The 21,036-nt window shown below is 40.3% G+C and overlaps 3 protein-coding genes and 4 non-coding genes across 11 annotated transcripts in view; 2 read left to right on the top strand and 5 right to left on the bottom strand.

The window, feature by feature from the left end:
• Positions 1 to 841: 841 nt before the first annotated feature.
• Positions 842 to 21,036, bottom strand: part of LOC100122071 (ras-related protein Rab-27A) — a 120,437-nt gene continuing 100,242 nt past the window's right edge. For 3 of the 5 annotated variants that reach the window (XM_031932417.1, XM_031932416.1, XM_031932415.2), the window contains 4 exons: positions 2,081 to 2,151; positions 1,807 to 1,921; positions 1,329 to 1,441; positions 842 to 1,132 (listed from right to left, as the gene is read on the bottom strand). In XM_031932417.1, coding sequence (XP_031788277.1) covers positions 940 to 1,132; positions 1,329 to 1,441; positions 1,807 to 1,921; positions 2,081 to 2,151 — 492 coding nt within the window. In that variant the 3' untranslated portion in view covers positions 842 to 939. Of the gene's footprint in view, positions 1,197 to 1,328; positions 1,442 to 1,806; positions 1,922 to 2,080; positions 2,152 to 2,246; positions 2,903 to 21,036 lie in introns of those variants that run through there. The other 2 variants (XM_001605626.4, XM_031932418.1) reach the window with 2 other exon arrangements.
• Positions 3,189 to 4,857, top strand: LOC100122087. Its single transcript, XM_008210941.4, has 3 exons — positions 3,189 to 3,544; positions 3,696 to 3,793; positions 3,860 to 4,857. The coding sequence occupies exons 1-3, from the start codon at positions 3,495 to 3,497 to the stop codon at positions 4,021 to 4,023; spliced, it is 312 nt and encodes a 103-aa protein (XP_008209163.1). The 5' UTR covers positions 3,189 to 3,494; the 3' UTR covers positions 4,024 to 4,857.
• LOC100122104 (molybdenum cofactor sulfurase 3) lies at positions 4,115 to 7,812 on the bottom strand. Its single transcript, XM_001605654.6, has 8 exons — positions 7,622 to 7,812; positions 7,295 to 7,542; positions 6,909 to 7,065; positions 6,183 to 6,839; positions 5,137 to 6,101; positions 4,864 to 5,058; positions 4,579 to 4,796; positions 4,115 to 4,499 (listed from the first exon to the last, which is right to left on the bottom strand). The coding sequence occupies exons 2-8, from the start codon at positions 7,371 to 7,373 to the stop codon at positions 4,314 to 4,316; spliced, it is 2,457 nt and encodes an 818-aa protein (XP_001605704.1). The 5' UTR covers positions 7,374 to 7,542; positions 7,622 to 7,812; the 3' UTR covers positions 4,115 to 4,313.
• TRNAS-GCU lies at positions 8,144 to 8,225 on the top strand. The gene has a single exon. It is a non-coding gene; the product is annotated as a tRNA-Ser (tRNA).
• On the bottom strand, positions 8,757 to 8,830 carry TRNAT-AGU. Its single transcript has one exon. It is a non-coding gene; the product is annotated as a tRNA-Thr (tRNA).
• TRNAD-GUC lies at positions 9,453 to 9,524 on the bottom strand. Its single transcript has one exon. It is a non-coding gene; the product is annotated as a tRNA-Asp (tRNA).
• On the bottom strand, positions 20,258 to 20,339 carry TRNAL-AAG. The gene has a single exon. It is a non-coding gene; the product is annotated as a tRNA-Leu (tRNA).

Raw genomic sequence — 21,036 nt, 5'->3', positions numbered from 1 at the left:
GACTCGGCCTGTAACGTATGTACATTTCGCCGAGCTCGCAACTCTTTGAGTTCACACGTATAGCGCGGAATGGTCGGTGTTCAATCTCGCATTCAGCGAGCGCTGTGCCAGGAAAGTCGCGCTTTGTTCGAGCTCGTAAATACAGCTGGCGGCGGCAGCAGGTATCAGGCTACATAAATAGCTCGGCCTCTGATAATTGAGAGTGGAGAGCGAGTGAGACGCTCGAAAACTTCGATCCAAGTCCCATAAAGGCGGAAAGTTTCTCGAAAGAGAGAGAGAGAGAGAGAGAGAGAGAGGGCAGTCGACTAGCTATAATACACCGGGCTGCCGCTTACAAACGAGCCGCGCGACCGATTGGAAATCCCTCGGATTCGCCGAAACTTTGTTTCATATAATGCGCGCGCTCAGATCGTCGCCGCTGTATTTTTCGCGCTAAGCCGATCGGCTATACGGATTCTCGCCCCTGGATATCGACAACCGTCGCGCGGCCGTATACGTAATATATACGCGTGTATATGTGTGTCTCAGCAGGATGGGAAAACAAAAAGAGCCGAGTGTCCGCTGCCGCTGCTGCTGGCGAAGGAAGCTCTTTATTGATTCCACCAGGGATCCCGTCGAGTGGCACTTTATCCGCCACTCGACGAGAACTTATTATTGCGCTCGTCAGTCTGAAATATATACGCCGGCGAATTCCTTCGCAGAGCTCGCCTATCGGACGTGACGAGATTAATCATTTTCCCATCAGCCGCCGCCGCCGCCGCGCGCTCTATGGAAAATTCATGGAAATGAGCCTCTGTTTCGCGGATTATGCGTAGTTGGTGTGTCTGATGGAAGCAGCGACTAGTCGTATATTCGTTTTTTATTTTCATTCGTCAATTTATTGCACAGCGACAAACTTACAGTCGATATAGTGTAGGCGACAAAAAAAGGGCCAGGCCCTCAGCAGAAGCAGGACTTTTTCTTCGGGCTGGCCTCCGCCTCGAGGCTCTGATGGCACCTGAGCAGCTTCTGGTGGGGCAAGATTGATCGGTCCACGCTCGTGTCTATCCTCCGCATTACACGATCCAACAGAATCTCGACGGCGCGCTCGACGTTCTGTCCGGTGGAGGCGCTTGTCTCCAAGTACACCAGACTAATCAAACAGCACTTAGATATTTGCTCCTCGTATCACGCGCTCCGACTGATACATATATGGACTGATTCTGATTATGCGCTGCAGCCGAGGCTTGTTTGAGCAAGCGAATATGTAGCGGGATATGTTTGTGCGCAGTTATACATGACGTGACGGTGCAATGTATATGGACGAGATGCACGCGTGTAATACCTACTTGTACTTGTTGGCCAGCTCTCGGGCCTTTTGCTCGCTAATTACACGCCTGGCCTCGAGATCGGATTTGTTACCGCAGAGAATTATGTCCGGCTCCTCGCAGTAGGCGTGCGTCTGTGTGCAGGGTTTCAAACGCTATTAGATTCCGATCTTTCTCTCGCGCACATCTCTCTCATCTGCTTTTCGCTCATCTCTCGCGCACTTATATACGAGAGCAATCAAAATGCTCGAAAAGCCGTGAGATTGCGTTAAGCCAGAACGAGCCTTTTAGAGCGCGACCGCCTTTTCAGACTCTCCGAGCACGTAGCTGCAACAATTAGCATTTTTAGATTGTCTTGCTCCTCTCGCGGCTTTCCCTTATATGAGCTCTACACGTCAGCCCGACTTTGGGTTAACAAAAAGGGATCGTTACACTTGCCGATGGAAAAGTCTCAAAAGGCCGCTCGGCTCTTTTTACTTAAAAACATCAAGATTGATACCCTCAGCTGATCCAGCCAATCTCTTACTGCGAGGAAGGACTGTTCATTTGTCAAGTCGAACAGCAGAAAAAAGCCCATCGATTCTCGGTAGAAGGCCGTGGTTAGGCTCCGGAACCTAAACACGCATTTTCAGATGTATCCATGTCATATTTTTCCAGTTATTATGACCTCACCGTGCACAGTGAATAGCCAGGTAAATAAACTCGAAAGTCGTAAACATGATATTGTTATTCTTTGCAAATGTCGCTATAACGTAAATATTATGTTGTCGTACCTCTCCTGGCCAGCTGTATCCCAGAGCTGCAGCTGCACCGTTTGAGGCTGTCCATTCGCCGACTTGTGCACCTGCGCAGAACAATACGAGCGTGTTAGAACAACAACATGCGAGCATATAATGGAAAAATGACAAGCGTCAACAAGTGTAAATCTGTGAGCATTACGACTCGCTTCTCCTTGAAGTCGATGCCGACGGTGGAGTGAAAGCTCGGATTAAAGGTGCCCTCGGTGTACTGATAGAGAAAACTCGTTTTCCCGACGCCCGAATTGCCGAGCGCGAGAAACTTGAGCAAATAATCGTAATCCATTTCCCCCGGAGCGGTTCCGGCGAGTCGCGCCGGTGCAGCGACTTTTTCTCCTCGTCCGCCCAAGCGGATCGCTGCAATCCGCGAAGCTGCGCTGCAGCAAAAACGCGCCAGCTCACGCGCGGATCCGCTGCTGCTGCAGAGCTGGACAAATCTATGCGGCGCTCGCGCGTGTGCACCGAATTCAAAGCGCCCAGGGACAACCTGTTGACCCGTGTGCTGGCGTTTCTCTGTGTGTGTGGCTATAGCCAGCTGCTATTTTTCTTCCTTTATGCCGCGCACTCGTTTTTGTTTTTCGTTTTGAAAACGCGCAAGTGCTCGACTGTAAAATTCGAAAAAGCGCGCGCGAATCCGTCACGGTTCACCGGCTCTTTTCAATTTGCGGACCGACGATGCTGGCTCGCGGAGAGCGAAATGTGTTTTTTCGCAGGACGGAAAAAAATATCGGACGTGGAAAGAGTATGGCCACTGTTGACACTCGCGCGGACTGTGCAGTGCGATGTGACACGCGGAAGCCGGCGATAAGGACGGGGCCTGCCGCCGATCGGTACACGACGCGCCATCTGCTCGTTGGATCCGCAAGCACGGCAGTGAGAATCCAGGTCACGGCTGATAACGCAGAGCGCCGGAACGCACAATAAATCGCTTATCGCGTGGGAAAGCTACGCTGCCGTTGATTACTTCGGCTGTGGGTGTCTGCATAGCAAGTGCTCGCAAGTGGGAATGAGTTTTACCGAGGTATTCGAGCACGTTGCTATGGAAATACACACCTACAGTACTAAATACAGACGGAGAAAGTCGTCTGCTAGGCGCGTGTCGAAATCGCGTCCGAGCCCGCGCATCTTCCCAGTGACGTCACGGAAATCAAGATGTCCGAGCAACTCGCGGCGCGACGGTTGGCCAGTCCGAGCGCGCGCCGCCGTGGATCATGTTTCCAATTGGGCTGTTTGCGACGGCGTGCGCAAGAACCAACAGGCACCGCGAACCTTCCGAGAAGCGTGCTATCCGTCACAAAGAGAAACGTAAACAATCTCCGAGTCCCGAGCGCAGCCTGGGCTTTCAGCACATCGGGCAGTGCAATCGTGGAGTGTCGAGCGAATCGAAATTATGTTGGAGGAGCAAGAAGCATCGGAAGTGCGAGTCGACGTGGAATATTGGTGAATCGCCTTTTGATTGCGAAAAAACGCGCAACTCGCAGCGTGACATAACCTGCCTTTTTTCACTTGTTGATGTGCTATCCTGCAGTGTCGTGCTTATTTATTATCATGGCACGGTCTAATTGCAAAACGTACGTGAATTCTGTTTTAGTGGAACATGTGGGCATATTAAGCAGTTCATCGAAATGGCTCAGAAAATTAAGGAGGCTTTGCCAGAGGCTAAAATTAGTGGGGAACCCGGGAGACAAGGTTTACTATTTTCTATGCATACACCAAGTAAATTTGCTTTATATACTGACGATTCGTGTGTTTCAGCCTCATTTGAAGTACGAGTAAACGATGAGTTGGTCCATTCAAAATTGCAAACTATGGCCTTTCCAGACTTTAAAGAGGTTACCGAATTAGTCAAGGATGTGTCACAAGGCAAATCAATTAACAAGATTCAGAAACATCAAGCTATAGACTGCGTTATTTCTTAGTTAGGTAAAACCTAATATAAAGAAGGTAAAATTTTTACGTTCTTCAAATAATGTAAATACTATTAAGTGTTTTGTACATAGACACGCATTGTGTTATGAATATCAAATAATGATTTATTGAATATAAAGCACACACAGTCGCATAAAAATGTGTCTAGTGTTTTGAATAACAGTAAGTTTTAATAGTATACTACTAATCACTAGTGTCCTACAATTAACTTAAAAACAATTACTGACCTATGGTAGTATAATACAATATTTTCATCAAATACTTCTTGAATTCTCTATTCTTACTCATAGTATATTTTATCGCCAATAGACAGGGTATCATTTCCTTCATTTTGTTTTACCAAATAAATTCCAAATTTCAATTTACCATGGAACTCTTCAGCTAAGGTGCGCAATGGTTCAACAGTTTTTTTCCCTGTTGTTTGATCTATACAAATCATTTGACATCTAGTGCATACTGCTTCAACCTAAAAGGAGAATATATTCAGTTTTGACTTGCACTCACACTTTTCTAAGATACTCTTGTAAATAATCACCATTTCATACCTTAAAGTAGCAGTTTCCTACTTGGACAGTTTTCCATCTCGTTTCTTCAAAAGGTGCACATCCTTCCACATAAAAATTCCCTCTAAATCTGTACAACATTGTATCTCTATCACATTGAGAATCTTCTGGCACTCGATCAGCTAACCAGTCAGTACTAGCTACATTGATCAACAGATACTGACTTTGACTAGCGAATGACAAAGCTGGTTTATTCGTCGCTGCAAAAATTATAATTGTAAGACTAAATGATAATACTCATAAAAAATACACTTAAAGTTGTATTACTGTTTTCTTTTGTTGAATCACTTTGTCTTATAAGTTTTAGATTTGGTCTTCCCAAAGCCAGACTAAGCCATTCTGAAACTTCAGCACCGCAATCAGCTCCTTCGACCTTATGTCCACAAACCTTCCCTCTGCATATTTTACTGCTATTTATTTCATTCGCAGAGAAATATAAAGGAACTCCAATTGATGGCATACCTGCAGTTTTGGAAAATTATGTTCTCTACTGAAATATAATCTGGTACGTAATTTACAAGTACTAACTAAGCAACTTACCAGGATACGATAATTGTAATTCATTATTTTTAAAATCAATAACTGGTATTATCAAGCAAAGCTTTGTTTCTTGTTTTTGAGTCAAACAGACACCCGCAGATGTCACAATCATCCACTCTCTATCAAATTGCAATCCTTTGGAAGTCAATATCCATTCACGTTCAACTTCGTATGCACCACAAGATTTAACTGGATACACAAACATTTTAGCTAATTTTAAAGGTCTTTTCTGCCCATTTTGAACAATATTAATATTATTATTTTTTACACTGAAAGAAACTTGTTCTAGCAAAGTTATTCTGTTCGATATTTTTACTATGTTGTTTTTTAAATTATTTTGGGTACCATTTACACTTTTACTGTTATTTATTTTATATTTCTCGTTCAATTTCGTCTTGAAATCTGACCACCACAATGGAAGTTTAATTACTGGTTTTCCATTAACAAAGCATTTCTTTAGCATCAACAGAACTGTTTCTACGTCTCTTATTGTAGACATGTACCCAAAAGATATTCTTACTGCTCCTGTAGGTTTTCCATCGATCAAGTCTTTTGTTCCACCACATGTGTAACCAGTGTCATAGTTTTTAAGTACTTCTTCATCAGACAAAATCAAGAACCTTTGACAAGCTCCAGGATTGCAAAAACATCCAGTTCGCAAATGAATTTTATATAATGCAGCCATATTCAAAACTTCCATATACCCTACGTACTCTCCATTGGCTCTCAGAACATTGAAAGAAACGATTCCTCCTTGTAAACTTCTGTCTTCATAGTCCGAATCTGAATATAGCTTAACAACCGGGGCTCCATTTTGATGATGTAAAGTGAGCAATGAATGGTGTAAAAATTTTGCTAAACTAAATACGTGGGCTGATATTCTGTTCATAGGAATGTCTGCTAAAATTTTATATCCATGTTGTAGTGAGACAATTGTTAAGAAAGACACTGTACCATCTTCAAACCTAAAAAATTTTAATAATAAAATCAAAACGTTACCACTTTAGTATTTTTTGTGATTATGACGCGTAATTTTTAAATTTTACCTTTGGTGCAAACTTTCTCGTTTAACGTGAAACATTTTTGAACTCAAGACAACATCCACTGTACCCCCTCCATAATACATTTTTTTCAAGACATACGCACTATCATTTTTAACTATCAGAGCTCCTACACCAGTAGGATAACCAAACAATTTATAAAATGACAGGCACACAAAGTCGGGTTTGTAGATCGAAAGATTCAGATCATTGGTGCCTGCAAAACACGCTGCATCGAGTAAAGTAAACCAATTTGTTTCACTTTTCGTGTATGAATTCAAACATCCATTCTTGACATTTTTTATCCAGCTAAGGGGATACTTAAAACCAGAAAAATTACACTGAGCTGAATAGACGAATAAAGAATTAGGCTTTTCATTTTGCATGCCAATATTTTTGTCATCATACTCTTGTAATACTTCAAACGCATTTTCGTTCTTCAAGCACGTGACTTTAGCTCCTCTATGAGCAATCAACTCCCGCATACCGAGCACTGATGTGTGATTGTCCTGAAGATAAACGAACGTTCCTGTTTGTTCATCTGATTTATTGTCGACATTTTTGAAATTGAACGTTTCGGCCACGATTTTCAGTGCAGCCGTAGCGCCCGATGTGAAAATAACACTGTATTCATCTTGAGTTGTATGGAAATGATCTAGAATACTAATAGAGCCAATAAATAAAAGTAGAACGAATGATGAGTTTTAAAAATTTGGTCTATAAATTGCTTACGTATATCGGATATTATCAACTATTTCCTCAGTGACATTTCCATTCACGCCATTAGAATGGGGATTTGTGTACAGTGATAGCATCAAATCATCCAATGATTTTTTAACCTGGTTATCAGAATAAAGAGTAGCACCTGCATGATCTACGTAGCATTCACCTATCGAAATACGATAAGGGGATAAATGTACATCAAAATAATATGTTTATGAAATCAATTTTTTTTAATTTTTTATTAGAAAACGTTTTTGAAATTAAAATGCTAAACTGACGAATGATAACTCTAATACGTTAATAATCATTTCGAAAGAGTTCGATTATGATAACAAAGTTAAATTTTTTACTCGCAGAATAATTTATGGTTCCTTTTGATAATAAATGTAGCTTACCTTGAATTCGCGAAAATTCTCGTTCCAAAACTTGCTGTGTCTTTTCATCGTAAACAGGAGAATACTGTAATTCGTCCATGCCAATGCGCGGTCAGTCACGGTATGATGCATGGTTAGATTGTGTAAGACTCCTGGTTATTTAACTTGCCTTGCCACTTCGTAAACTTATCTTCTCGTAACTTCCAGTACTTGTTTAATGCCAGCCTTTCACAAAGGCTCAATTGTCAGCCACCCGAACCTTGTAAATTCTTGGCAAAAAAATATCGTTAAATATGATAGTAAATACAGAAATTTGTTTTAATTATTGCAAAAATAACTGTAGATTACATCGCTGAAAGTAGTGCGTCAGAGATAAGTTAAAATGCATGCGAAAACTATTTTTTAATTGTTTGCCTTGAACTTATTCTGAAAACAAGTAGCAATCTACAATGTTATATATACACGCTATGAAAATGCGTGGTGAAGACGTTGTACTCGCTGTACGTTTTACTTTCAGCAAAGATGGCGCGACTGAGCACAACAGCTGATATTGAATCGACGTATGTTTGCTGTACGTTATGAAATTGATGAGATCGTAATTTGTTAATTGCTTACCATTTATTTATAAGGAATTCAACTATATACGATTAGATTTTTGTTTGATAATAAAGAATGTAATTCTATATACATTGACAAGAGTTTTTTGTTTAACAGTCAGAATTACGAATGTTTTTGAGTATTCTTCCAAAAAAGTATAATAATAGGAATGAACTTCTATGAATACGCTTATCATAAGATGATTTGTTTATCTACTTGGCTTAATAAAAAATTCCTAGTAATCATGTACATTTAGGGGACGCCTATCAGCGGGACGAGGTGGCCGAGTGGTTAAGGCGTTGGACTGCTAATCCAATGTGCTCTGCACGCGTGGGTTCGAATCCCATCCTCGTCGACTTTTTTCTTTTTGTCCTCATCGATATAATAAATCAAACTAGTGTCTAAAAAAATAGCTTAAAAACAAGTGGTTGGTTATGCCCACTGATGTAGAACTAACGACAAAGAAGTCTTGTATTTTGATCAAAAGAAAGCTTGTAAAATAAATTGTTCATATAACTTTTGGTTGACTAGATGAACTTCTAAATTTTAATTCTTGTATACAATTAAAGAATGAAACTATGTATCATTTTCAAAGTTTTCTATATCTGTTTTTGAAATGGTCTGATCTTTTATTTAAATGTTGGACTAAATCGATTGTACAAAAAAAAATCTTTACTGTGACTTTACTTTCACTTCAAGCAATATAAATATTAATTAATTGTAGCTAACAGTTATTTGAACTCATTTTGCAGATAATTTTGATCATAGCATTATTCTTGATATATAATAATCTTAAATAAACGGTATTATTAAAAAAAAGCTTTTGCATTAATTTATCCAACTAATGATTCCTAATCCTGCTACAAAAAAAAAATTTCCACATGAGAGGCCCCGGGGGGATTCGAACCCCCGATCTCCTGTTTACTAGACAGGCGCTTTAACCAACTAAGCCACGGCGCCCTCGTTGGAGGTGCTGGAATTATAAGCACTGTTAAAGCTATATCACTATTTTGGATTTTAAATCTTAGTTTTAAGACATTCAAATATTTTGAACGCTTAAATTGGAACCAAAATCTAATTTTGAATCACTATATAGTTATTTTACTTTGTGTATCATTGTGGAAAATAAATTTTTGTATATAATGTTAAAATAATAAATCAGAAGAAACATTTTCAACAACTTACTTTATTTTTAAATTAAGTTGCACATATTTTATTATCAAACCATTGGTGAGCTATATAAAGATCAAATTACATAATTACTTTTGAGCTATATAATATACGATTTTTTCTTGCCAGAGAAATTATCGAATACCATTACATTAATTGTTAAAGGAAAAATTAGATGCTATGAATAATTGAGTACGAATATTGCTAATTTAACATAGGGATCTTTTATACTAATTTGCTAAACTGAATAAGAATACGATCGAAGGGCTGAAAAAGAAACCTGTGAATAAGTTAACATAGTTTAATATGCAACAAACAAAAGGATACAGAAAAATTATTAGACTGTGAAAAAGTCATATGCTTAAACAATGATAAACAGTAAAAAAAAATTGTCATAATTGCAAAAAGAAACCTCCCCGGCGGGGAATCGAACCCCGGTCTCCCGCGTGACAGGCGGGGATACTGACCACTATACTACCGAGGATATATCTATATAGTTTTAAGCTGTGTAGAAAAATCTATGATTTCATTGAGCGAGTTATAGAGGCAAGTTTCAAACAATAAAATGTTAAGTAATACTATTTGTAATCTTTGTGGCGCAATCTCACAATATTGCTGGGAAATCACTTGTGATTCGATTTCAGAGGCTTTTATTTGTGAGTTATAACCACCTATACACCTTTTTTAGGGTCGGAAAGTCGATAAAATTTTCAATTAGCAGGATCTTTAAACGAAATGAAACTCAACTCAGAATATTTAACTTAACTTTAGAATCTATTATGAGTAGCACAAGGAAAGAAGCACGATTGATCTCTAGGAGAAGCAGTGGAGGACTGACTTCCAGAGCGATCGGCTACCTATTGATAATGTGCAGGAATGCAGACTGCAGATGGCTAAACTCCTTACAAAATTGAACCCGAGTAGTAATAAACTCATAAAAATGAAAAGGGCCCTTCTTTCCTAGCATTTGTCTTCTACATCTGTTCAAGATTTGTTTTTGAAATACAAGTTAGCGTTATCAACACGAGAATTCACTTGTCTGTTGCATTTTGCACATGTTCTCTTCATACAAAATAAGTCTCAGCCACAAAATGTTAACGATTGAGTTATTTAATACCTTGTAATGTGAAATTTGAAAATCAAAGTAAAGAAAAAGAACCAAGCGTGAATGTCAGAGGTTTTAGGTAGCGATCAAGTATTTGAGTGCCTGCTGTTTTACTATGGAAAATAATATTTAGACAAAAGAATTAAAAATTATAGTGAAACACTGTGAAATTGTATAAGAATCCCTCTTGATGAAGATACTAATATTACGTAATCTTTAAGCTCAACAGGCCAAAAACGTAAGTTTTTTTTTTATTGAGACTTTTATTTGCTTAGATTATACAGTAAAATACAAATTTACAGGTGCAAATGAAGCATCAACAAAATCCTGGTGACCCCGACGTGATTTGAACACGCAACCTTCTGATCTGGAGTCAGACGCGCTTTTTTTTTAATAATTGTTCGTTTTATTGTCAAAATAGGTATTACATGGATTGGTTGAACAAACAAGTAAACCAATTACATTGAGAATTGTTTACAGAATGGCACAGTGTGCGCTCGCTGCCTTAAATTTTACTACAATTAGATAATCTTGTCGTGCATTGTTACAATTGAATTGTATATGGTATGTTAATATTATGCCTAGAAAAGAGACAGATTTACAAAAACTAGACTTACGTTTGTATAAAAAGATTTTACATGAGTTTTCCGTAACGAGATAGAATGCTTCCACGCTTTAATCTGTTATAGCTATATACATATTTACATGAGACTTAACTACGCAATAGTTAGTAAGTCAGTGCTACTTTAGTGTCTTATAGTATCTAAATTTTTTAATTACATCAATATCTAATTTATTTATATCTGTACTGTATACTAAGTCGTGAGTTCTGATGTTCTCTGGAATATATAGTATTTTTTTATTGGCGTTGTTTCTAGCTATATGGTATATTATAGGCCGAGCCATCTCATTTACAATATATCCATTTATGTCCAAGTATAGGAAGGTTTCTGGTGGTACTAGGCCTGATTTTAAGGAATTTTCGTGGTATAGATCGTTTGGGTAAAAGGGACCATAGATGAGGCTGTTGCTCTTATTATTGATTGCACTCTTAATGTGACTTCTGATTAATTTGATTAAAAAGATATCAATCCTTATTGTGTTAGCTAATCTGTAAAGTTTACTATTTTTAATCATGTACTTATAATTATCTTTTGCTTCCCTGTAATAATCCAGGCACACTCTCAGACATTTACGCTCAAATTTTCTAATTTGCTCCATTCTGCATGGGCTGATATTATACCAAATTGGGCATGCGTAGCTAATAATGGGTCTTATTAAGCATAAATATGCGATAACTTTCGCTCTTGATTCGAGATTCCTATTATAGAAAAGATTGTGTAATGATTTGGATGTGTTTGCTGCTTTTTTAAGCTGCTCAGTTATGTGTGTGTTATAATTTAATCGGTCATCAATATACACTCCAAGGTATTTAACAATTCTCCTGTGAGGGATGTCTGTTACCACATTATTTTCTTTGTCCTTGATTGTAAAATTTCTCCAATTTTTTTTTGTTACTTTAGATTTTGCGCTTAGATTGTGAATAAAGAGTATCGTTTCGTATTTACTGGGGTTAATTTCTAGTAGCCAGTTGGAATAGTACGTTTTGATTTTATCGTATAGTTCCTGAATTTTGGTCTGTATTTTGTTTAAGTTCTTGTCAGCGTGGTAAATTATAAGATCGTCCGCGAAGGCTATCGCGTATGAGTTGTTATTACTGTTTAGTTCGAACAAGTTTAATGTATCAGCATTGTAAATGTTGAACAGAGTGGGAGAGTTCACGGTTCCTTGTTGGAGACCTCTTGTTATTATAAATGTTTTTTTCCGAGATTTTTTTCCCAACTAGTACCTTGAACTTACGATTTGTGATCATGCTAATTATGATTTTTATTAAATGTTTAGGAAAGTATTTTTTTAATAAGTTTAAAGATGAGTCCTTCTAACCACACCGAGTCAAAGGCTCTCCTCAAGTCGATCAGACATGCTCCTACCATTTCCCTTTTGTTTTGGTGCCAAATTATATCTGAAGTTAGTTTATTTATAGCGTGAATTGTTGAATGATTATTTTTAAAACCAAATTGTTGGTCAGGAATAATATGATTTTGGTTAGAGTAGGTTACTATGGATCTTTTGATTATTCTCTCAAAATTTTTGCTAATGACTGGTAGCAGGCTGATCGGCCTGAGGTTCTCCGGCTCGGTGGGTTTGTCTTTTTTCTTTATGAGTGTGATAACCTTGGCAGTTTTCCAGTCATCTGGAAAATATCCAATGTTAATCATATTGTTAAACAGTATTGTGTAATTTTTTATGATCTTTTTAGTGCAGTTTTTAAGCACAATATTTGGTATATTGTCAAAGCTGTATGAGATTTTGTTAGCTATTTTTTTTATTAATGAGTCTACTTCTTTAAAGTTAGTAAAGTAGTTTAGATCAGGGGTTGACTTGGGGTTTAGTGCTGTATTTTTTTCCGTGAAGATCGTTAGTGGAGGGGCCTTTATGCACTCTTCTTTAAATTCAGATACTTTTTTATTTACTATGTTGTATAGATTTATGTGTTCAATGTCTGGTAATTTCTTTATGTTTTCAAGGTAGGAACCTATAATGTTTGGTAGATGTACCGCGTCATTCACTGTGATATTGTCTGTGATATTTTGCCCATCTGTGATATTATTTAATTTATGTTCCTTAATGATGTCCTTGTGTGTTGTATTGTTTAGGGTTAAGTTCATTATATTTTGATCTTTCTTCTTGCGGAAAATTCTGTTTATATTGGGGAAGAATTTCGCTGATTCTTTATAATTAATTTTTTTGATTTCTTTTATCCAATTGTTTTTATTGTTAATACAAAACTCTGTATGAATTTGTTCTTTGATCTCTTGCATTTTAGCTTTAAGATTATTAATTTCGTTTTTCACATTCGGGTCAGTGTGATATCTTTTTTTGTGGATAGCTGTTTGCAGCTTCTTTTTTTGTTTTTGTAGATTAATAATCTTAAAGTTGGTGAGTTCTTTTAGTTTGTTCTTTAATTTTAGTTTGGGCGTACACGCATCTATTGTTTCGTTTATAGCTAGTTCTAGACTGTGAAGGTGTTCGTTGATTTCATCAATCGTCAAATTCCTGTCAATTGGAATATCTACATCATAGTTTTTGTTCAGGGTGATTTTAAACTTATCCCAATTGGTTTTTTTGTACAGTAGTATCTTTTCCTTATCTTTTTCTAAATCTATCGGTAATGGTTCGTTTATTACTATGAATAAATTAGTAGCTTCATGGTCGCTGTCGTAATTTTGCACTAGAAGCTCTTTATTTAGATTATTTAGACGATAGTCTATTAGTGCAATGTCCAGTAATGACCCGTTTTTGTAGGTGGGTTCATTTGGTATTATTATTTTGAGTTTATATTTCAAATTGTTGTTTTGGTACCAAGATGCTAATTGCGTGCCAATTTGGTTCGAAGAGGAATTACCTGTGAGAGCGTGCCTGGCATTAAGATCGCCCATTATTATATAAAAGTTATTTGCTTTGTCCAGTTTTAGTTCTTGGAATAGTATATTCAAGTCAACGTGTATGTTGTAGCGCTTATTTGAACCTGGAGCGTAGGCACTTATTATAAACAGTGTATCATTTTTGTTTAGTTTTAGTTTAACAATAGACACTTCTAGGAACATCAGTTTATTTATAACTACTATTTCATAGGATAAGTTTCTGTTTATAATAAGTGCTGTGCCCCCGCCTCCCTTTTTTCTGGGGTTACTTACAACGTCATAATTTTCAAAACTTAACCTATGCTTAAAACTAATTTTGGTCTCGCATATCGCTGCGATATCAGGTTATTTTCTTTAAGAAAAACCGACAATTCAAACCTCCTGCTATTAGCAATCATCGAGTTAACGTTTATTTCTACTAAATGTAGATTACATCGTTTTTTAAATTCAGATATGCTATTCTGTACTGCCATTTTTGATTTCTATGTTTAGGTGTTTTGCTATCAATTTAATATTTTCTGCATTCAAGCATACAGACTTTTTTATCTCATCATTTTGAGAGTTGAAATGACTTATAATATCATCTTTCATGTTACTTATCATGTACGCAATAGCGTTGATTGAGTCAGCAGTAGTTGTGTCCTTGTCGGTTTTTTGTGGGTTTTCGATTCTTATTTCTAATGGATTCTTACTAGTCTCACTGGTTACTTCTGCGTAGGATTTATCCCCGTTCACATTTATACTATCGCTTGATAACTTAATTCTATTTTGATCATTGTTTATTTTTTTTACATTTTGGTTGGCCATGTGCTCTCTGAATACTCTGCAACCTCGATAGGAGGCTGGGTGTCCGTTCTCTTTGCAATTAACGCAATAGAGTAGTTGTTTGTCGCCTAGGGCATTAATTTTACACTCACCCGGAGGGTGTTCATCACCACATTTGGCACATCTGTATTTCATAGAGCAGTTAGAGGCCACATGGCCAATACGTTGGCATTTCTTGCACTGGGAGACCTGCTGCTTAATGAGCGGTTCCCATTTTATTGCCTGGTATAGCAAATTTTTGATTTTAATAATTTCCGAGACTTGGGAATCTGCTGTTAGTTGAATTAGAAAGATTTTAATCTTAGTGTTTTTAGTATTAAATTCTTTGACATTTATTATATTAACATTCTCTAAATTTAATTCTTTTAATTCGTTTTTTACGTCATCGGCACTAGTTTCCGTGTTTAGGCCTTTTAGAACGATCGATTTTGTTTTGATGCTTCTAGGTGTAAAAGTATAGAACTGTATACCAGCAGATTCCAGAGTCTTTTTGATCTCATTATGTTTGCTTATACTAACGGTTAAAATACTACAACGCTTATCACTAAGATTCTTAATGCTAAAACCTTCACATTTAGGATTTTTTTTTCAAGATGCTGAATATTTGGTACGAAGAGTAGCCTTCGGTGCAGATGGGAGGCTGCTTTTTGTTGTCCTGTGTAGCCCTCTCGTGGTCGCTGCTTGTAGTAGATCCGCCGTCGTCATCATCCTCGTTGTGCGTCTGAGTCAGACGCGCTACCGTTGCGCCACGGAGTCGTTGAAGTTGTCCTAACAAAGTTTGCGATTACAGTTACCTGTGATTTATAACGCTTAATCTTTTATCTTTGAGGACGCTTACCAGAATAGATCTTTATAATAACTCATTTTCTCAGCAGCTGAAAAAAGTTATATCTACTGTAAATATCAAAAGATTCAACCTCGCCATATAGCTCCTTGGATAATTCCCTACTTGGGTGCTAAAGCTTTGTTTCTGGCTTGTAATCACGAGTAAAAACAAGATTTAGGCAGCTATAAGGCCCCTTACAAGCCTGACAGAGAAACTGTAAGGGCCTTAATCACCTGAATAACCTGACAGTTCCACGATTCGTAGGTACGGCGTTACACCTCTTATGTACGTCAAACCTGAAAGAAGCATACATCTAAAACGACTACGCAGTAGGGATGCACAATCGTCAAGAAGCATACACGAAACAGCGAAAATCGTCAACTTCGAACACAAGAGTGGAGTATATGTATGCGGTGCGTGCCCACATCCCGCATGCGAGCTCCTTGGTATCAAGGCAGCATGAGCAGCGAGGAGTGTAGCCTACTGAAAACTTCGAGCAGAGTTTCGCGCGGGTTGTCTCACAGCGCCCCTCCTCGGACCAGGAGCGCACGAACGTTTAGAAACCAGCTACAGCTACCTTCGGCTGTGCTGTACTGTCGGTATAGTATTCATGGAGTATTTCCGCTCTCGCGCGTTATGATATTCTGTCCTACCTTGACGTTCGCCCGTGAGGAATTTTTTCAACAGGAACGCATGCACACGTTCTTCGACTATATATATAGATATGCGACGCCATTTCTGTTTTCAGCGACTGAGCTGGAACAGGCGCTGGCTGCAGACTTGAGCGCTATAGCCGCTAGCTGCGCGCGTCAGCCGCCGCGCGCGTGATATGGCGACTTGAGAGACATACCAGGCTTCTTGAGGTAGTGCGAGAAGGAAGGAGCGATCCCCACTTCGACGTCTGCTACGATAATAAATTTTAGGGGAAAGCCATAACAAAGGCTGACCTGGGCCTCCGTATGCTCCGGCCGCAGCCTGAGCCCAACGAGACAAACGATGGAATGAAACACACCCGAGGCAGGCGACTGCTGCATTTCTCGCAAGATCAGCGAATCTTTTGTAGCACTGGCAGTTTGCCCGGGGTCTCGTGGCAACGTTCCGTCATTTTTGGGGAAAAACAGTGTCACTGTCCCATCGCGACGCTCTGTGAGTACTCGCTAAGCGCTTCTGGCTGTAGAGGAGCCGCCCATGGGCTTCACGGGTCCAAGAGAAGTGGCTCGCATGGCCAAGAGCGCGGCCAGCCAGTGGTCCTGCCGAAATTTGGTGGCCGAGGCGAGTCAATGAACCAATAGCAGATGGAAAGGGTCCCGGGAGGACCAATCGGGCGTCGCGACGTCAGCCACTCGCTTAGGGCCCGCGCGGCTCTTCCTCAAAATTGTGTCTTTCCGATCCGCGGCAAACAGGATGCCGCAACAAGTGGCAGCGCGTATAGCAAAGTGCGCTTTTATTCAGCTCTGCAGCTCCTCGCTACCGTGACTTGTAGGCCTTTATGCTCGCCTGGTAGTCTGACGGTTAAATTGTTGATTATGTCCATTCTCGCAGTGTGCTGCTTGAAAATTAGGATAAAAGAGGGGAGAAGAGACACGACGAGGCAACAAAACCATGCTGAGCCCTGTATCACACGCAGTATTCGCGTTGTCGTTATGTATATTATTGCTGTCTCTGTCTGGCCTGTGGGTATAAGCCTGCTCTCATACAAAGCGAGGCATAACAAAGAAGGCCTTGTACGCCTGCCGCTGACGGTTGGTGGATTGGGTACGCCGGGGACGAACGAGGAGAATGGGACAGACGTCGATTAATTTGAGCTCAGTGAACGAACGTTCTACATTTATTTATATTGTTAATCAACAATTTTTTAACATTGCAACGTTTTTGCACATATTTGCATGTGAATGGAGTATACTAAAATCTCACTATCTCATAATTTTTTGACCTAGATTATTATTCAATAATATATTTTTGTACAATAAATAATCGTATCAACAATTGTGAATGGATTTTAGCGAAATCCTCCGGAAAATCGGGTGAAATGTTGCTTAGCGAGTCACTAATTATACGAACCCGCAGAGTGGGGTATAAGCCGATTACCGGAGGCAACCGCGCTCGTTAAGCAGGCGTGAATGAGGCAATTATTATAACCATCGCTCCGACAAAATGATTGGCTATTACTTCATAACACAATCCCGCCGGGATTCCGAGTTTCCAACGAAATTTCGCCAGTCAAAGCCGCATCGCGAGCTTTCACGCCCTCGGACTTTTCACACCTTTTCACCGCCGAGCTTCTTAATGATTAACACGGCGTAATCATTTAGACTCAATCAGTCGGCGTTTCTCATCAGGCAAGCATAATGGAGAACAGGGTAGCCCCAAGGAGTTACCAGATAAGGCCGAAGATATCGCGGCAGAGTGATTAAAAGTTAAGGGGAAACACGTTCCCAAGCGCCAGTGCCAGCGACGTGTGCAACGCACGCTTCGCGGCGCGGCAAAGCGGACTCGGCCGGCGCATCCGTACATACAGCTTATGAAAGAGCGCGCGAAATTTCCGCCACGCTTGACAATCGATCCTCGCTTCATATGAAATTTGCATACAATAGCGATGAATTTTTCGCTGTCGGCACAGCGTAATCAATTGGGAGTGCCGATAAAAATCATCGGAATTCGACGTTTTAAGCTCGAAAAAAGCTGCGAATAACATTGGTCGATACAACGAAGAAAACGCAGAGAAATCACGCATCAAAATCGACAGGTTTTAGTACACGAGAGACGAATAGGGACTATACATAGTTATACACGGAGCCGGGAAAGAACGCGCCGCTCGACTGCCGAGAAAGAGCTACTCGAGGCTCTGCGCTCCTGGTCCAAGGAGGGGCTGAACGAGGCAACCCGCGCGAATTTTGCTCGGCCACCACGAAAGAGGAGAAAGATTCTCTATCCTGTTCTCCTGATACGGCGATGTACGTATGCGGGATGTGAGCACAATTTTCGCCTTTGGCTCAAGTCATACGGAGAGTAGTAGTGTCACTCGGAGTCACAGTAGAGAATACGGAATAGAACTACTCGTTTAGTGCGACGACAGCTTTAAGTAGCGAATTATTCATACTTCCAAATGAATAACATTGCATTAGGAGTTGCTATAGATGATTCGGGCTGGGAATTCATATAAAATAACTATTTATTATTGTGATTGTGTTTATTTTAGCGAGGAATCCTGGATAGATGCGTGACTCGTAGATCACGTATCGTTGCCGAAAAGGTAACAAAGAAATCGATGTAAGGTATTTAAAAGTAAAGTTGATGCTTCTCATTTTATAAGGGTCGACAATTTTTACAATAGTGACAAATACAGCAAGATCATGATCATAAATATTGGTGCTCAACCCACGCGTGCAAAGGATATGGCATATGCGCACGAGAACCAGTCGGCGGGACCGCGCCTTAGAAAATATCCAGGGGCGTGGCCCGGGGTGGCATCTTTCGAACGAAACCTCTACCAGGGCATCACACCGCACTGGAGCCAGATTCTCTCTCACCCCCTCTCTCTTTCTCTCTCTCTTCTCGACGGGTTGTCTTTCGATACGCTGTTATTATTATCCATCCGTCTTACTTTCCCCTTCGCTCGACGCCTTCACGCCTCCGAGCACACGTGTACGTGGCATGCGTGTTTACTGGTGCGCTCAAGGGCCTTGTCGCGCGCGGAACCTTGAAAATGGGTAGGTATGGCGAGCCCCTGCGAACAACATCCGCAACAGGATCACATTCGCACGCAAGAGCTTCGAGAAAGATATTGGCCGCGGAACAGGAACCACACCTTTCCCTTAATTCGAACGCTGCGAGGCTATTTTCAGAGTTGCACTTGCAGTTGGCTGTAGGAATACGAGACTTTATGTTGTGCGCGGGATTAGACATTGTTCTGGCTTGCTAGACTAGATATCTCTGCATGTACTAAGTCATGGTTTAGGAATCATCCAAATGATGTACTTTGACTGCTAAGAACAAGGACCCCATCGACTTTTTGAATTCTTCACTAATAAAGATGTTAACGTACGACTGAATGCCTACTAATCTACCTTGTCAATAGAATATGAGCAAAATTCTAATCACTGTTAAAAAAAGTGACGAAGTATGAATTAGGCAAATGTCATCCCAAATCCTGTCACACAAACTTTACACACTATGGCAACAACGTTCTTAGTTTTTGTAATCTCAAGAAAATTTTACTGAAAGATTGTTTACATTGTGGATTATTTACGCATTTTAGTGTACTTTGAATTTCGCAAAGCAAAGATCCAAGTTTTTTGTTAAGAAATATTTTTGTAAAGTAACGCCACGTAAGAAAATAGAAAAAGGAGGAAAATATCAGGGGTCCCCTAGACGCCAAAATCTAAACCGCCGTGTGCGCAGCTGCTCTCGCACGCGCACACATTAAAGCCGGAGAGTCGCACGCACACAGCAGCGACAGTTCGAGCGGGAAGCGCTCGAGTGCTCCGTGCCACCTCCCGCTCGGTGCTGCTCGCCTGTTAGGTGTGAACCACGGCGCCGCGTACCGACGCAACCCATTGGACCTTCGAAGGCGTCGCTATCACTGCGTGGAGCTGTGTAATTTCCGCGGGGGCCGCGCCGATGCACCGGCCGCGACCACGAGGAGAGGTTTTGCGCCACGAAGGGTTCGTGCGGCTGCTTCTGCCTGACGTGCCCGGCACCAGGCGTGCTCCGGCCGACGCGCTCTCCGGAGAACGGACAAGCTGCTGGCTCTCTACGCCTGCGCCACTTGCAGGCAGCTATATAGGTATAGAAACTTACTGCACGAGCAGCCTGTTCTCTCCCTTTCTCTGTATACGAAGCGCTGAGCGAGTACACTGGCGAGGCGCAAAAAGGAATATGGCGGCGGCCTGCCAGGACGAACGCAACCGAAGGGGCATGACAATGGAGAGTGGGTGGGCGCCGGGATCTCGAGAGCGTAGGTAAAAAAAAGGACCTGGCAGCGGTGGGATTCGAACCCACGCCTCCGAAGAGACTGGTGCCTTAAACCAGCGCCTTAGACCGCTCGGCCACGCTACCCCTCGAGATCTGCGCCAGCTGTGACTCCACAGCTTCTCACGCACTCGAGCGCGGCTCTATTTTTGATTTCGTCTGTATACAAGAACGCCGATGGAGTGGGTCAATCGAGCCGATGAATGAAATCGGGGCGAAGATGATCGCGTTGAGGCGTGAGGTTTGGCGTTTGATTTAAATGATCTTTTTATTGCAGGTTATGGTTGCTTTTGTATCAGGGTGGAGGTGGACTTTAAATACGAGAAATTTAAATCTTGCTTTTTGTACCAAAAAAGCGTTTTTCTTTATTATTAATTAAAAAACCAATTCGCAAAAATAGAATGCTCCAAAAAACGCGCACAATAACGGTGTTTCACAAGACCCAAATACAATCTTAATAGATTTTTTTTATTTCAAGAGAGTCGAGTCTCACATGATCAATTTTTAAATAGACTGTTTTGCTGCATTAAACTTTATTAGAAGTCTCCAAGATAGTGTTGGCACCTAGTGGACTGTTGCTAAAAAGATGACCATTCAATAAAGTGCAGACGTTTTCCACTATTGCATAGGTGCCTTGGTTATTATGTAGAATTTGTTCTGCGGCCAAATTTCTGCTGAGTCAAGCTTTATGATGACATTTTCACAACAATCATCAAACTATTTTGTAACTGATATGCTGCAAGTAATCTTCGTTACGCATAACTATACGTAACATGTTGAATTT

Source organism: Nasonia vitripennis, chromosome 5 (genome assembly GCF_009193385.2).
Source record: "Nasonia vitripennis strain AsymCx chromosome 5, Nvit_psr_1.1, whole genome shotgun sequence".
Classification (NCBI taxonomy): Eukaryota; Metazoa; Arthropoda; class Insecta; order Hymenoptera; family Pteromalidae; genus Nasonia; species Nasonia vitripennis.
Note: the sequence above shows the minus strand (reverse complement) of the source record. Positions and strands in the feature narration are given on the sequence as shown.

Bases quoted from the DNA above. Each gene is read 5' to 3' on its own strand.
- LOC100122087 (XM_008210941.4), top strand. From the start codon at position 3,495: ATGTTGGAGGAGCAAGAAGCATCGGAAGTGCGAGTCGACGTGGAATAT. The intron at 3,545-3,695 runs GTGAATCGCCTT...ATTCTGTTTTAG, and splicing joins CGAGTCGACGTGGAATATTG to TGGAACATGTGGGCATATTA. The intron at 3,794-3,859 runs GTTTACTATTTT...CGTGTGTTTCAG, and splicing joins TGGGGAACCCGGGAGACAAG to CCTCATTTGAAGTACGAGTA.
- LOC100122104 (XM_001605654.6), bottom strand. From the start codon at position 7,373: ATGGACGAATTACAGTATTCTCCTGTTTACGATGAAAAGACACAGCAA. The intron at 6,102-6,182 runs GTAAAATTTAAA...AAAATTTTTTAG, and splicing joins CGAGAAAGTTTGCACCAAAG to GTTTGAAGATGGTACAGTGT. The intron at 4,797-4,863 runs GTAATACAACTT...TAATTTTTGCAG, and splicing joins TGATTCAACAAAAGAAAACA to CGACGAATAAACCAGCTTTG.